At 38.3% G+C, this 13,088-nt stretch overlaps 1 protein-coding gene across 7 annotated transcripts in view; it reads right to left on the reverse strand.

Moving 5' to 3' along the window:
• Positions 1 to 1,837: 1,837 nt before the first annotated feature.
• The window catches only part of IMMP2L (inner mitochondrial membrane peptidase subunit 2), an 848,424-nt gene continuing 837,173 nt past the window's right edge, over positions 1,838 to 13,088 (reverse strand). For all 7 annotated transcript variants that reach the window (XM_070617586.1, XM_070617584.1, XM_070617583.1 and 4 more), the window contains one exon: positions 1,838 to 2,508. In XM_070617586.1, coding sequence (XP_070473687.1) covers positions 2,371 to 2,508 — 138 coding nt within the window. In that variant the 3' untranslated portion in view covers positions 1,838 to 2,370. The remainder of the gene's footprint in view (positions 2,509 to 13,088) is intronic.

Consider the following 13,088-nt stretch of genomic DNA (forward strand, 5'->3'; position numbering starts at 1 on the left):
CCTAATGCCTACCCCACAGGCTGAAGTTCCAGGGCAAGCAAATAGGCCTCTTAGAAAGAAAGACAGGGGATGTGTTTCAGTCTGCTTTCTGTGCAGTGCCCTGGGGAAGGTAGCCAGCCAAGAACCATTTCTCTGATTGATTGTTACAGTCCTGTGAGACCCAGGAATGCCTGCCTTGCTGGCCACCAGAGCCAGGTGATCAAGAGGTGTCTCCTGGGTGGCAGCCACAAAAACTGGGGCACCAGACATGTGTGCAGATTCCTCTCTGGGAGATACTGGTGCTCTGGAATGCAGCAGATGGAGAGTGTAAAGTACCTGCCCTCTGAGGTCTCTGGAAAGGATTATAGTCAGCTCTTAGATGTGTTTAATTAGAAGCCTGCCCTCAGGTCACAGCTATGAACAAAAGCCAATAGTCTTCTTTCACAGGAAGACTAGGCTTCTGGGTCTGTTGTCTCTTGCTGTGCCCTGGGGGATGGCAGCCAGTTAAAAACTCTTTCTCCATTGGTTAATACTAAGAGTAATTGATGCACTCATGAAAGTATATACCAGATAGCACAGTGATTAACTCTGCCTGGAGTTGCATTTTTGAAGAGGTAACTTATGAGCCGAATTGTTCAAAAAGCATCAAGTACTAACTCTGCTGGTGATGTACTAGATGGCTAGGGAATACAAATTAAATAGTAAGAGCATTTATCTTCTCTCCAAAGATTTACAATCTTGAATTAACAGTTTGAGTAGGAATGACACATGTAGTTAATAAGGTAGCAAGGCTAAGATCCAGTCTGATGGACTGCTGAAACATCAAATTCTCCCACACCAGTAGTAAATGCAGCGCCTCCAAGTACCCCTCTATTTGTGCTCTACCCTGTTACCACCGCAACCCCCTCTTTCATGATCCTCAGGCTTTTCCATGTTCCAGCAACTAAAGGGTTGATATCCTCATGCACTCAGTATTTTACATATAATCCCAGGAGATGCACTTTTCCAAGGGAAAAACATTACAAGACTTGAAATAGCCATGAGTGTTTAGTAAAATGCTGTTAAAGGCCAGAGCATGAAGTTCAAATTGGGGAAGAGAGAGAAATGGAACTGAAGAATTGATAAAGGTAATGAAGACCCATCAAAAGATTTTAAACAGATCTGCTGTTAAAAATGATAATTTTGGCCAAGTTTAGTACATAAGTACTCATTGGTGTTTGTTGTACAAACTATTATGATGGTAATGAATTATTACTAACAACATATGCTCTTAATATGCATATGGTTTTTGCTGTTGTTCTGTTCCTGCCAGCTACTGGTGACTTTGCATCCACATTTGCAAGATGGATGATCCTTGTTTGGGATCACTTCTGCTGATGAAACAGAAGAAAACAAGACCAAGCATACAGAGGAGATTGATCCAGAGCCTTAGTTTCCATCAGCACAAACTTCTAACAAATGGGAACAAAAAAAAAGAAAAGCTTCATAAATATAGACTTGCCTCTAGGGAATTTACCTCCTTATCTATAGAATTACAGAATCTACTTTTCCATTATTACCACACTCTGCAATTGGTTATTTCAGTATTACAGACATGAACACTGAAAAAGTCAGTAGGGAAAAATCAAACTTGGTTGATCTGGAGTGATTTTATTTTTTTTCTGTTTCGCCCAGAACATTTTACCAAATGTGACTGAATACTGATTGATTGATAAATGGGTTTACTCATCAATGTGAACAGACATGAGCTAACTCAGAAGTAAGTTCTGGATTAAAAAAGGCCAATAAGAAATAATATAAAGACATAACATATTTCTCATTAATGCATATGCAGGTTAAATGATAAACACTCAAAAGATGCCTGAACAAATCTGTTTTATTTTTACATCACAGTTTACTGTTCTTCCTAACTGGCAGTCATTGCATTCTAGATACTGTCAATTGCAACATAATTCCCATCACTATGTACATAATATGTTTCTTTGTGTTCTATCTTAAGAGTAAATTACTCAATTACTTCCATCAAATTTTAATTTTCATATTTTTTCAGCAGCAAGCACCAAAATCAAAACCCAAGAATCAAGAGAATAAGTATGCATAACAATCTCAAATTTATCCCCTATAAAACATATGGGAATAAAATTTTCATATTCCCAAAGATGTGAATTTTTTTTGGCGTTAAACAGTAGGGTACTACAATGTATCACAAAATCAGGTGCTATTTAATACTGTTTAAATTTTTAAAACTCTTTCTTTAATAATAGAGATCTTAATGTAATAGAAATATTCTTGCACAGCAGCATTTTGCTGGAAGCTTTGCCCTTTTCGGAGGTTCCTCTTCTCCATCCCTCTGCCGGTGACTGGTGGTGGCATCCTTCCAATGCCAGCAGCTCAGGGAGACCCATGCAGTGATTCCTTTTCACTCTGAACTGGCAAGCGCTCTGGAGGAAGAACAGATTCCAATTTCTGCCAGCGCTCTGGAGGCCACAGGATATGTGTAGCATGGGCATGGAGAAGTCCCAGGGAAACCTGAACCCATGAGAGACACAAAACAAGAAAAATTATTTTGTAAGGATCATCATATTTCGAAAACAGAATTTGATCCAGATGTGATACTCCATGGAGAGATACGATGATCAAAGATAGTAAACACTTACATGGCACTTTTCTAGGTATTTTATACGTGTAAATGCCCTTAATCTTCACAACTATTTAAGGTAGGTATTGATATAATCCCCATTTTGCATATAAGAAAACTCAGCTCAGGGAGGTTAAAGAACTTGCCAAAAGTCATATAGCTACGAAGCAGGGAAGACTGGCTGCATGGCCAAGCAGTCCCACTCCAGGGTCCACAACGCTAACCACTATCCCCATTAGCCTGCTTACATAAACATCAGAAGCATAAATCTGGTTTATATTCTCAGAATTTCCTAAAGAGTTTGTGATATCTCAGAGAGACTTTCCTTTGTGGAAAAGTCAGAGAGACTTGAAAAAATATACTTTGCAAAAAATATTGTCCCACCCATTAGATGAGAAGCAAGAGTTAGATGTGAGACTGGGTGGGCTGCCTCCATGGAAAGTACACTGAGCAACACGGAGCTAGCGCTCGTGGAGAGAGGTAGAAAACCATGGGAACGCCAGCACGGTGGGATGGGAAGCGAGGGAACAGAATCAAGCATAAAGATCATGGCAGATGGCAAAGAACCCCCACTGGCAGAGATGTACCAGGATGGAAGAGAAGGCAAGGGGAGGACCTTTTCCTGGAAGACCTAAGGCTGAGCCCTGAGAAGGAGAGACATCCTAGGGCCCCCAGAGACATCAGCTACAGAATACAGAAGAATGTAGCAAACCTGTTTAAAAGGCACTTCAAGGCCCTACCCTCAGTTACCCTTCAACAGGTCCGAGGCAGGGCTTGGAAATGTGTGTGTCTCGTTGAGGGTGCTGTTGTTGTAACTATCAGGTAATATTTTAATGGTATTTAGAAGCTTACAAAACACTCACATTTAGTGCATATTTATTGAGCGCCAACTATAAACCAGATACTATGTGCCCATTTTATTTTCAAATGTTTTTCCTACAAATTGGAGCTCCACAGAGATTAACATACAGCATTGCTTTCGTTGAAGTTCTTCTATCTACTAGCATATGCATTCAAACAGTCACACTGCCCAGAGACTTAAAGAGCTAGATGTCAAGGGAGAGACCTCCAAAAAGATAACCAGAAACACATTTAAGGAGAATAAGAAAAGAAAACCTTCACAATAACTTGAAATACAAATAAAATAAGCCCAAGGGGTACCAAAAAGTCCATGGACTCAATAAAGGAAATTTTCTTCAATTTGTTAGTCTGAAAATCAAACCTACATAAAATTTGAAAATGTGGTACAAAAAACAGCTCTATTCGTCAAAACTTACCAGTTATTTACATTTTGTTGTGTTTGTTCTTCTCTTATTATGTGTGTGCATATACGTGTATTTGTATACATGAATTTTTTTTCTGAACCATTTGAAAGTTGCTGACATCATGCTGAATTTACCCCTAAATACTTCAACACATATCTCCTAAGAACTCTTTCCTACATGAGCACAATACATTATGTACAACATATTTAATATTGATACAATAATATTACTTATTCTACAGCCCATATTCAAATTTTTCCAATTGTCCCAATGTCTTTTATAGCTATTTTATTCTTAATCAAGGACCACAAATTGCATCATAATTGTCCTTATTTTGCTTCAGTTTACATGTAGCTTACTTTAATCTGGATTCCATCTTGTAAAATATCCTACATCTGTAACTGCTTGATTTTTCCCCTCCTGAATAGATTCAAGTTAAATGTTCTTGGCAAGAATACTAGATAGTTGACATTGCATTCTTCCCATTCTGTCACATCAGGAGGCACAAAATATCCGTTTGTCCCATTGTTGTGAAGTTTGATCACCTCAGAAAGGTGATGTTGACCAGATTTCTCCATTACAAAATGAAAAATATTTGTTTACAATTAATAAGTAATCTGTGGGATGATATTTTGAGATGGGTAAATATTCTGTATGTCAATAACATTTCATCTAATCCTCTCACTGCTCTCTGAAGGAAGCTGGTTTCTAAACCGTCTAATGGTTTCAACTTTCATGGATGATCCTGCCTGAAACAATGATTATACCAAGGATTACACAATAGGTATTTCCCAAATTTATTATATCTTTTATTTTTATTAGCTTTCATTCTTCTCTAAAAAAGTGCTTTCCCATCTAACCTCAAAAGCCTCTTTTTTTAATATCAAAGATTCCTTTTTAAGTTCAGAATCTGTTACTATTTTTTAGTTTGTTTGATGCTTGAATGTCCTAAATTGGGCATGTCTCCATCGGTCTTTGAGCATTTCCTTACTTTTTTAGCACCACCAGATGTTGCTGGCTTACCTTGTACTTTATACCTGTTCCACCTGAAATCAGACGTCTCTTTAAGGAGCCTTGGTTTCTTTTACCCAGGAATGCTCTTTAGAAACCAAGACCTGCTCCTAGCTGTGCTCATTGCTCTGGGGAGTGTCAATGTTCTATCACATTTCAGGGGATACATATAAGAAAACCTAAACCACAGAGTTCTCCCTCACACGCCCCCATTCCATATTTCTACCTCCCCTCTCCTATAGTGAGCACTCTGGCTCCACACAACAATAATACATTTACACTATCCTAAAAGATACAAACAATAGTCTTGAGTATAGTATACATAATGTAACTACTACCAACAACAAGTTTACTGAGTCAAAATCAAGATTTCTTTGCAATTACTTTGGTCCTTAAAATAGATCTCACTTTAAGGGTGTATTGGCAGAGTCCTATATTCAAAATTTATTTGAATTCATTCTTTTATTTCTCCCTAGTGCAGTTATGTTACTACTTGATATACAGTTAGGTTCACTTGTCTCTATTTGTATTCAATTTTAGAGTTTGCTCTTGTTATCCTTTTTGATTCAATTTTATTTTTGAATACATAAACATTTCCATAGTTCAAAAGTCAACATTATTCTGAAAAGGTGTGGCAGGCAGAACAAAGATGTCCATATCCTAACACCCAGAAGGTGTGACTGTGTAACATTACAAGGGAAGGGGAATTAAGGTTGCTGGTCAGCTGATCTTAAGATAACGAGGCTATCCTGGATTATCCCATGGTCCCATATGTAATCACAAGGGTCCTTAAATGAACACGAGCTAGGCAGAAGGGTCATTGGGAGAGAGATTTGAGATGAGGGAAAGGGCCATGGGCCAAGGAATGCAGGTGGCTCTAGAAAGCTGGCGAGGAATGGATTATCCCCCAGAGCTTTCAGAATAAATGCAGCTCTGCTGACACATTAATTTTAGTCCGGTGAGACCCATATTGGGCTTCTGACCTCCAGAACGGTAAAATAATGACTTTATGTTGTTTTAAGCCACCAAATTTGTGGTAATTTATCACAGCAGCAATAGGAAATTAACACAAAAAATACACACAGAGAAGTTCCATTCCCACCTGCCATACTACCTCCATATAGGTTAACTGTTTTCATCAGTGTCTGGTTTATCCTTCTTGTTTTTTGAAAAAAGCCACAAATACTCATACATGTAGATTATTATTTCCCCTTTTGTCCCCTCATCCTTAGAATACTATATATTCCTTTTTGCACCTTGCTTTTATTCTCAACAACAGGATATCCTGGAAACCACTTCCTATCACTTCATAGAAATGGAGCCTGTGGTTTTTCCAAACCACCCCACCCTCAGGTGACTCTGATTAACCCCACTGGGACTCTAGACCTGAACTTTTCACTTAGCTTCACACCCAGAAAAAGTGAACCTAACCAACTTTAAGGAATCCCTTGAATATATTCTGGAACATCCTAAGTAACCATTGGAACCACGTTAACTGCCAGGAGCCTAGATCTAAATGGTCTGTCACACTGCAGTTTTTACCTATTTTCACTCTTGTCGGGGCTCAGTTGAGCGAGAGAACAGCTGGTCTCCAGCCCCTCCACAATAACCCTTTTTAGATTTGATAGCTGCTACTCGGTTGTTCTTCAAACCTTTATTTTCCTTTCCAAATTGTTTAACTTTTTTCATAAGGTTGATTTGCCATTCTTTTAACTTGGCTGAACTCTTGCCAATCTATCTGCTTGCCTTCCTAGTTTTGTGGCTTAGTTTGACATAGTGATTCCATTTTTTTTAAAAAAATCAATACTCGTTTTACAAAAAACCTATGATTCTTTTATTCCAAATATTTGCTAACGATACTAGTCTCACTTCCTGGAAAAATAATCCATCTTTATAATTATGAATAATGGTGAAAATTCTCACAATGGATAATATCAGTATTGTTTAAAAGCATGGTATGGGAATGCAAAATTTAGGTATTTTTTTAAGACTGAGATAACTACATAGAGAAAGTGCCTATTCACTCTCTTAGCTGTCTTGTCAGGGATCTTTCTTTTTTTATTGGTATGTATACAGACATGCAAAGAGCACAGTGAATATAGGAGGACATAACAATCCAGAAATAAATGGACTTCTTAAAAATTAAAAGTTATGCTTCAGGTCCAGCTTTGGTTTCCACAACACTGTATTAGGCAGTAGCCTCCAGAGAAAAAGAACCAATAAGATAGAGGGAGTGTGTGTGTGTGTATATGAAAATATATATATAAAAAGAAATTTATTTTAAGGAATTAGTTCACACAATTGTAGAGACTTGTTGAGTCCAAAATCTGATGAGGAAGGCCAGTAATGCTGGAGACCCAGGAGCTGCACTTTAAGTTCAAAGGTAGTCTGCAGCGAATTCCTTCTTGCTTGGGGGAGGTCAGCCTTTTGTTCTATTCAGGCCTTCAAGTGATTAGCTGTGGCCCACCCACATACTGGAGAACTATCTGCTTTCCTCAAAGTCCACTGATCTAAATGTAAATCTCATCCACCAATACCCTCACAGGCACATCCAGAATAATGTTTGACCAGATATCTGGGCATAGAGGCCCAGCCAAGTTGACATGCAAAATTGTCCATCACACCCGACAAATACAATCGATTGCCCTTATCTTTGCCTACTCTGTTACACCCTGTGCTTACTAGATGCAGGGCAATGTTCTGAATGACTTATACGCACTGACTCATCTGATTTGCACAATAAGCCTGTGATGCAGGCACTATTTTTGCCTCCACGTCATGTTTGAGGAAATCTAGGTGCAGCAATCTATTTTTTGAGCTAAGACTTGAATACACGCCCTCTGGGTCTCAAACCTCTGCATCAGGATAACCGTATAACTTATCATCCAATAAAACACATAACTGAGACACTTCTGACAGTCAAAGGGGGCACTTCAATTAAGGCAGGATAATAACATTGAAATGAAACTGTCCTGGACAAATCAAGATATGGTTACCCCTAATCATACTGCATCTTGATATTGCTAGGTCCCACATACTTTCCTGAAACCACTAGATTTATCAAAAAGAAATGCACCTTATGGGCTAAATTGTGTTCTCCCGAAATGGCTATGTTGAGGTCCTAACCCCCAGTCCCTCAGAATATGACTGTCTTTGGCGACAGGGCCTTTACAGAGGTGACTAAGTCAAAACGAGGCTGTTGTTGGGGGTGAGAGGGGCGCTAATCCAGGCTGACTGGTCCTTGTAAGAAGAGGGGATTAAGACAGAGACAACTGGAGTGCATGTACATAGAGGCAAGACTGTGTGGGGACACAGCAAAAAGGCAGTCACCTGCAAGCCAGTGAGAGAGGCCTCGGAGGAAACCAAACTTGCTGACACTTTGATCTTGGACTTTCAGCTTCCAAAACCATGAGAAAATTTCTGTTTAAGCCACGCGGTCTGTGGTATTTTGTCACAGCAGCCCTAGCAAACTAATGCTGACAGGCGTACAAAGGAAGACTGCGCTGGAAGCCAGTGCCATGAGGTGTCCCAAATCTCACTGAAAATAGCGGAACAAAGGAACAAGTTGAGGAAGAGAGAAAAATGTTTCTGTTATTAAAAAGAGTTGCTTAAGCATATATAATTTTCCAACAGGTTAAACACTTTGACCAACCAATCTAATATTTTGTTGGACTCACTTCTCCCTTCTCTTTGTTTGTTTGTGTCCCATGTGTTACTGTGTCTCCTTCAATGGAGTCACATTTTTAGGCATAAAAAATCTACTTTTACTCTAAATCTTTTTTTTGGTAAGGAAGATTGGCCTTGAGCTAACATCTATTGCCAATCTTCCTCTTTTTGCTTGAGGAAGATTGCTGCTGAGCTAACATCTGTGCCAATATTCCTCTATTTTGTATGTGGGATGCTGCCACAGCATGGCTTGATGAGTGGTGTGTATGTCTGCACCTGGGATCCGAACCTGCGAACCCCAGGCCACTGAAGTGGAGCGTGCGAACTTAACCAGTACACCACCGGGCCAGCCACAACAGTAAATTTTAAAACACAAACATATTAAATAAACCATTATAAACCCTTAGCGGATCATTGTATTTTTAGTATCTACTAAATGAGAAAAGAGATCCATCCACATGTATTACTGGGCCTCTTACAACAACTCTGTTGCTTGAGATTGGGAATCAATAATCTAAAATAACAGTCACCAAACTATTTTGATTGTGTACCCTATCAGCAAAAATATTTGAGAATTTAACTCCATATTTATACATTTAAAATTTATATATATTTAATATATTAATAATAAATAATAAATATTATCTGTTTTATTGTTTATTTATTATATTATTATTTATTATAATTAATAATAAATACTAATATATTATATATATTTAAAATATATACATTTTATATATTTAATATATTTAAATTATATTAAATTTTATATATTTTATATATAATTAAATTTTATACATTTAAATTATATATTTTATATATTTAAAATATATATATTTAAAAATATATATATACATTTAAAAATTATATCTATCTATCTATCTATATATATAGTATTAACACTACATAAAACCAAACATTAGTAAAGCTCAAATTCTTATTTTCAGATCCAAAGTTCCAATTTATTTTCTTTGCATCCAGGGGATCTTTGTACACACCCCTGCATATTCCTGCTCCTGTCTTTCAAGATCTCTGCTCTAGGAAACACCAGAATAACTGGCTGGAAAGTGATCAGTGCCATCAGTCAACTGGTTTGTTTTGTCCACACATGCCAAGGGACCACATGGACTAAATTTACACTGAATTGCCTGTCTTTGATTGAATTGGCTCTACTGAGAAGTTATTTTGGCATCTAGTAGACACAACCTTCATGAGCCCAGCCTTTCCTTCAGGTGCCAGGCACAGAGGTGTGTGTTCCTCTGGTTCCCTCCACCTGTTTCTCATAGGCCTACGGTCTACAGAACACTTCTGATTCCTGGCTCCAGGAACCCTCTCTTGAAGGAAGGGTTTGCAAGGACAAGACAAAGACAAGTGAAAGCACAAGAGTCCAGAGGTAGGAAAGAGGGAAAAATACAAGAAAGAAGTTAAGGAAGAAAGAAGACAACTGTCAGTGGGAACAAAAACTAGAGCCAGAGTCAGAAGAGGACCAATGTGAGAAATGAGATGAAGCACAAAACCTCCCAAGTTCATTTGATTAAAATATTTTCTAAAAAAGAGATACAAACACATTTTACATGCACTATTAGCAAATAAAAGCTGTCTCTCATGAATTTACTTAGCAGCATAAGAAGAAATTTCCATATAAACAAAGCAGAAGTCAGATGATATTTGTTCCACAATCTTAAATTACTTACAATTAGTTTTGAAAGTCAAATCAAACTGGAACAATATCCAAACTAGGAAGAATGTTGTTTTTAAATAAGTACTGATTTCTCCAAGCTTAAAAAAATGTCAGCTTTCAAATCTGACATCCAAGGCCCTTCCCAGAAGTGAATCTTGCCAAACGCATCTCCATGATTTCTCAGTATGAGCCTTCTACTCTAAGGGCCTCTCCATAGTACACCCAACAGCACGTGACATGTCCACCTTCTTGCTTCTCATCACTGCTGTTCTCCTAGTTTCTCCCCTGGAATGTTCCTGTAAAACTCAATTTAGTCCAACTTTTCCATGGAGACCTTCCTAGCCACCCAACTCCTATCCATTTGTTCCTGTTTACCCCAAGGAACCAAGGCCTGGTATTGCATCTACCCACCATCAGGTTCTTAACTAAAACATATTGGTCCCTTTCCTAAGTACATCAAAAGGAAATTTAGCACAACCTCTCAACTTCTGGACCAGGGGATTACACAGACATAATCCAATTATTTTCTCTTGGAATGTATAAGTCTGGTGGTGCACACTAGGTAATGACCCCTAGTGGACCATGACTTGTCTGCCAGTGATCCCTACCATCAGGTGCTTATTTAAAAGAGAAAACCAGAGGTTCAGGCCCTGATGTCTTATCCAAATGAGCACAGTGGTGGCCACACCCTTCATCAGGCTCGGTTGTCTCAGTTTACCTTCCCCCAGATTTACCCCTATTTCATCATCCTAAGCAGGACTCACTCCTCACTGGGCCAGCTGTTGTAAGGTTTTCACATCAGAAAACCAATTTTCTTTTCACTGGCTTATGTACTTCTACGTCTCCTTCATGAGAATTAGGAAACATTACTATTGTGTTAATAAACGTATCTTGTTTAGACAAAGTATAATATGGGTGCCAAAACACTTGCGTGGTTAGGTCAGTAACGACCACTATGAAGTAATCATTTTTTTACTTTCTTATTACAGTACTTACGGTTCTTAAATAAACTTGATTCTCCATCTTTTAAAATGAGATAATCACAAATGGAACTTTAAGAAATCCTCTAAGCATAGTGTGACCATGTAATTTATTATCCAAATTTGGAAATTTGAGAGTGAAGGGGGCTATTAATAATTATGCTGGGACAATAGGCATAAATGAAAGTGACTTTAGGACATATGGTCATCCTACCTAAGTGTCATCCCCTTCTTTTGACGCAGAGAATATTCCATGACTGTTATATTCTGAATGCTTTACATAGACATTCTCTCTCTTATTCCACACATTAAACATGTGATATAGATATTATTATCTCCATTTTGCAAAAAAGGAAACTGAGGCTGAGGAATACTACATTATATGCTGAAAGTCACAAGGCTAGTAAATGATAGAACCAGGATTTGAAATAAGCATGGTTCAAAATTCATGCTGCTCTCCACTGTAATGTCCTGCTTCTCCTATGATATTATTTAATGATTTATGTTTACATGTCTATAGCAAGGGTCAGCAAACTTTTTTTCTCTAAAGGGCTAGAGGGCAAATAGTTTAGGCTCACAGGTCATACAGCCACAGACAACAGTAAACAGAAGATTTGTTCCAATAAAACTTTATTTACAAAAATATGTAGCGAGTTGTTTGCCAATTTCTGGTCTATAATCTAGACTCTATAACATTTCATAGAGCAGAGGCTGTATCTTACCTTTTCTATATTAAAAATGAGCACAGTGTTTTCACAACATTCAGAACTACTTGTCAGCAATACATATTTGCTGAATGAGTGAATGTTGATCAGGAGGAAAGATTAAATTTGGAAATGCTATATTTTATGACCTAGGTATCAAGGAAATTCTCTAACCTACCTTAAGAGAAACATCCCTAGTTCCTTAGAAAGCAATATTAAGTGACATGAGAGCTTCCATAATCACGGATGACATGCCACAAGGGATTGACTGTAAACTAGTCCTACCGAAGAACTGTGATATGGTTCTGTGATGTAGTCTCAAAAGAATTTTTAAAAGGTGCAATATGGAATTTAGAACACATACATATGTAATGCATAGATTTTAAGTTTTTATAATATATTTGCTCCACCTTAAGAACTTTTTAAATATATTACACAGGCAAAGAAAATTGGTTTGGATTGCCTCTAGTGACTACCATTTACCGTCAAAAGAAATGAACGATAACAAGGAGAAGAGGAACTTATTACAACTGATCCTGTCTCCTGGGATAAGTCCCAGTGGTTATTTGGGTAATTGATCACCATTCTGGCTACTTGTCTTCTCACACTAAAATTTTCCAGAATACAATGTCAACATCAATCTCCTCACGTTGTAAGCCAGGGAATACTTCTCAGTGCTATATTGACAAAGTGCTCCAATTCTTTCTGGACCAGGATACCAAAAAGAGGGATGTTGTCCTAGTCACCACTGCTGAGACCAGGGCTGGGAGTGGCACATAGAGAGCAGGCCACTAAGAAGAAACACAGGACTTCACTTACAGCCTCTGCTTTGGTACCATGCATTCACCTGATGCTGCAAGTGTAAAGTGTGGAGCAGAGTACCATGCACCAGTTATCAGTTCTGAAGGAGTAGGGCACCATGCACTGGTTACTAATCTCAAGGGAGGGACTCCAACTACAGGGAGGGTAGCAAAGATGATCACAATGCCAGCCACCAGGAATAGGAGTCCAAACACCTCTGCCCACTGCATTTTGGTATCAGAGTCACCAAGGAAAACACAGTGTAGTCAAGCACTGGGTGGAACAATGCTTTACTTACATAGAGAAGAGACAGAGCAAGGTCAGCTTCAATAGTGGGCATTGGTGGTACTCTGCTTAACAGAG

Source organism: Equus przewalskii, chromosome 4 (genome assembly GCF_037783145.1).
Source record: "Equus przewalskii isolate Varuska chromosome 4, EquPr2, whole genome shotgun sequence".
Taxonomy (NCBI): Eukaryota; Metazoa; Chordata; class Mammalia; order Perissodactyla; family Equidae; genus Equus; species Equus przewalskii.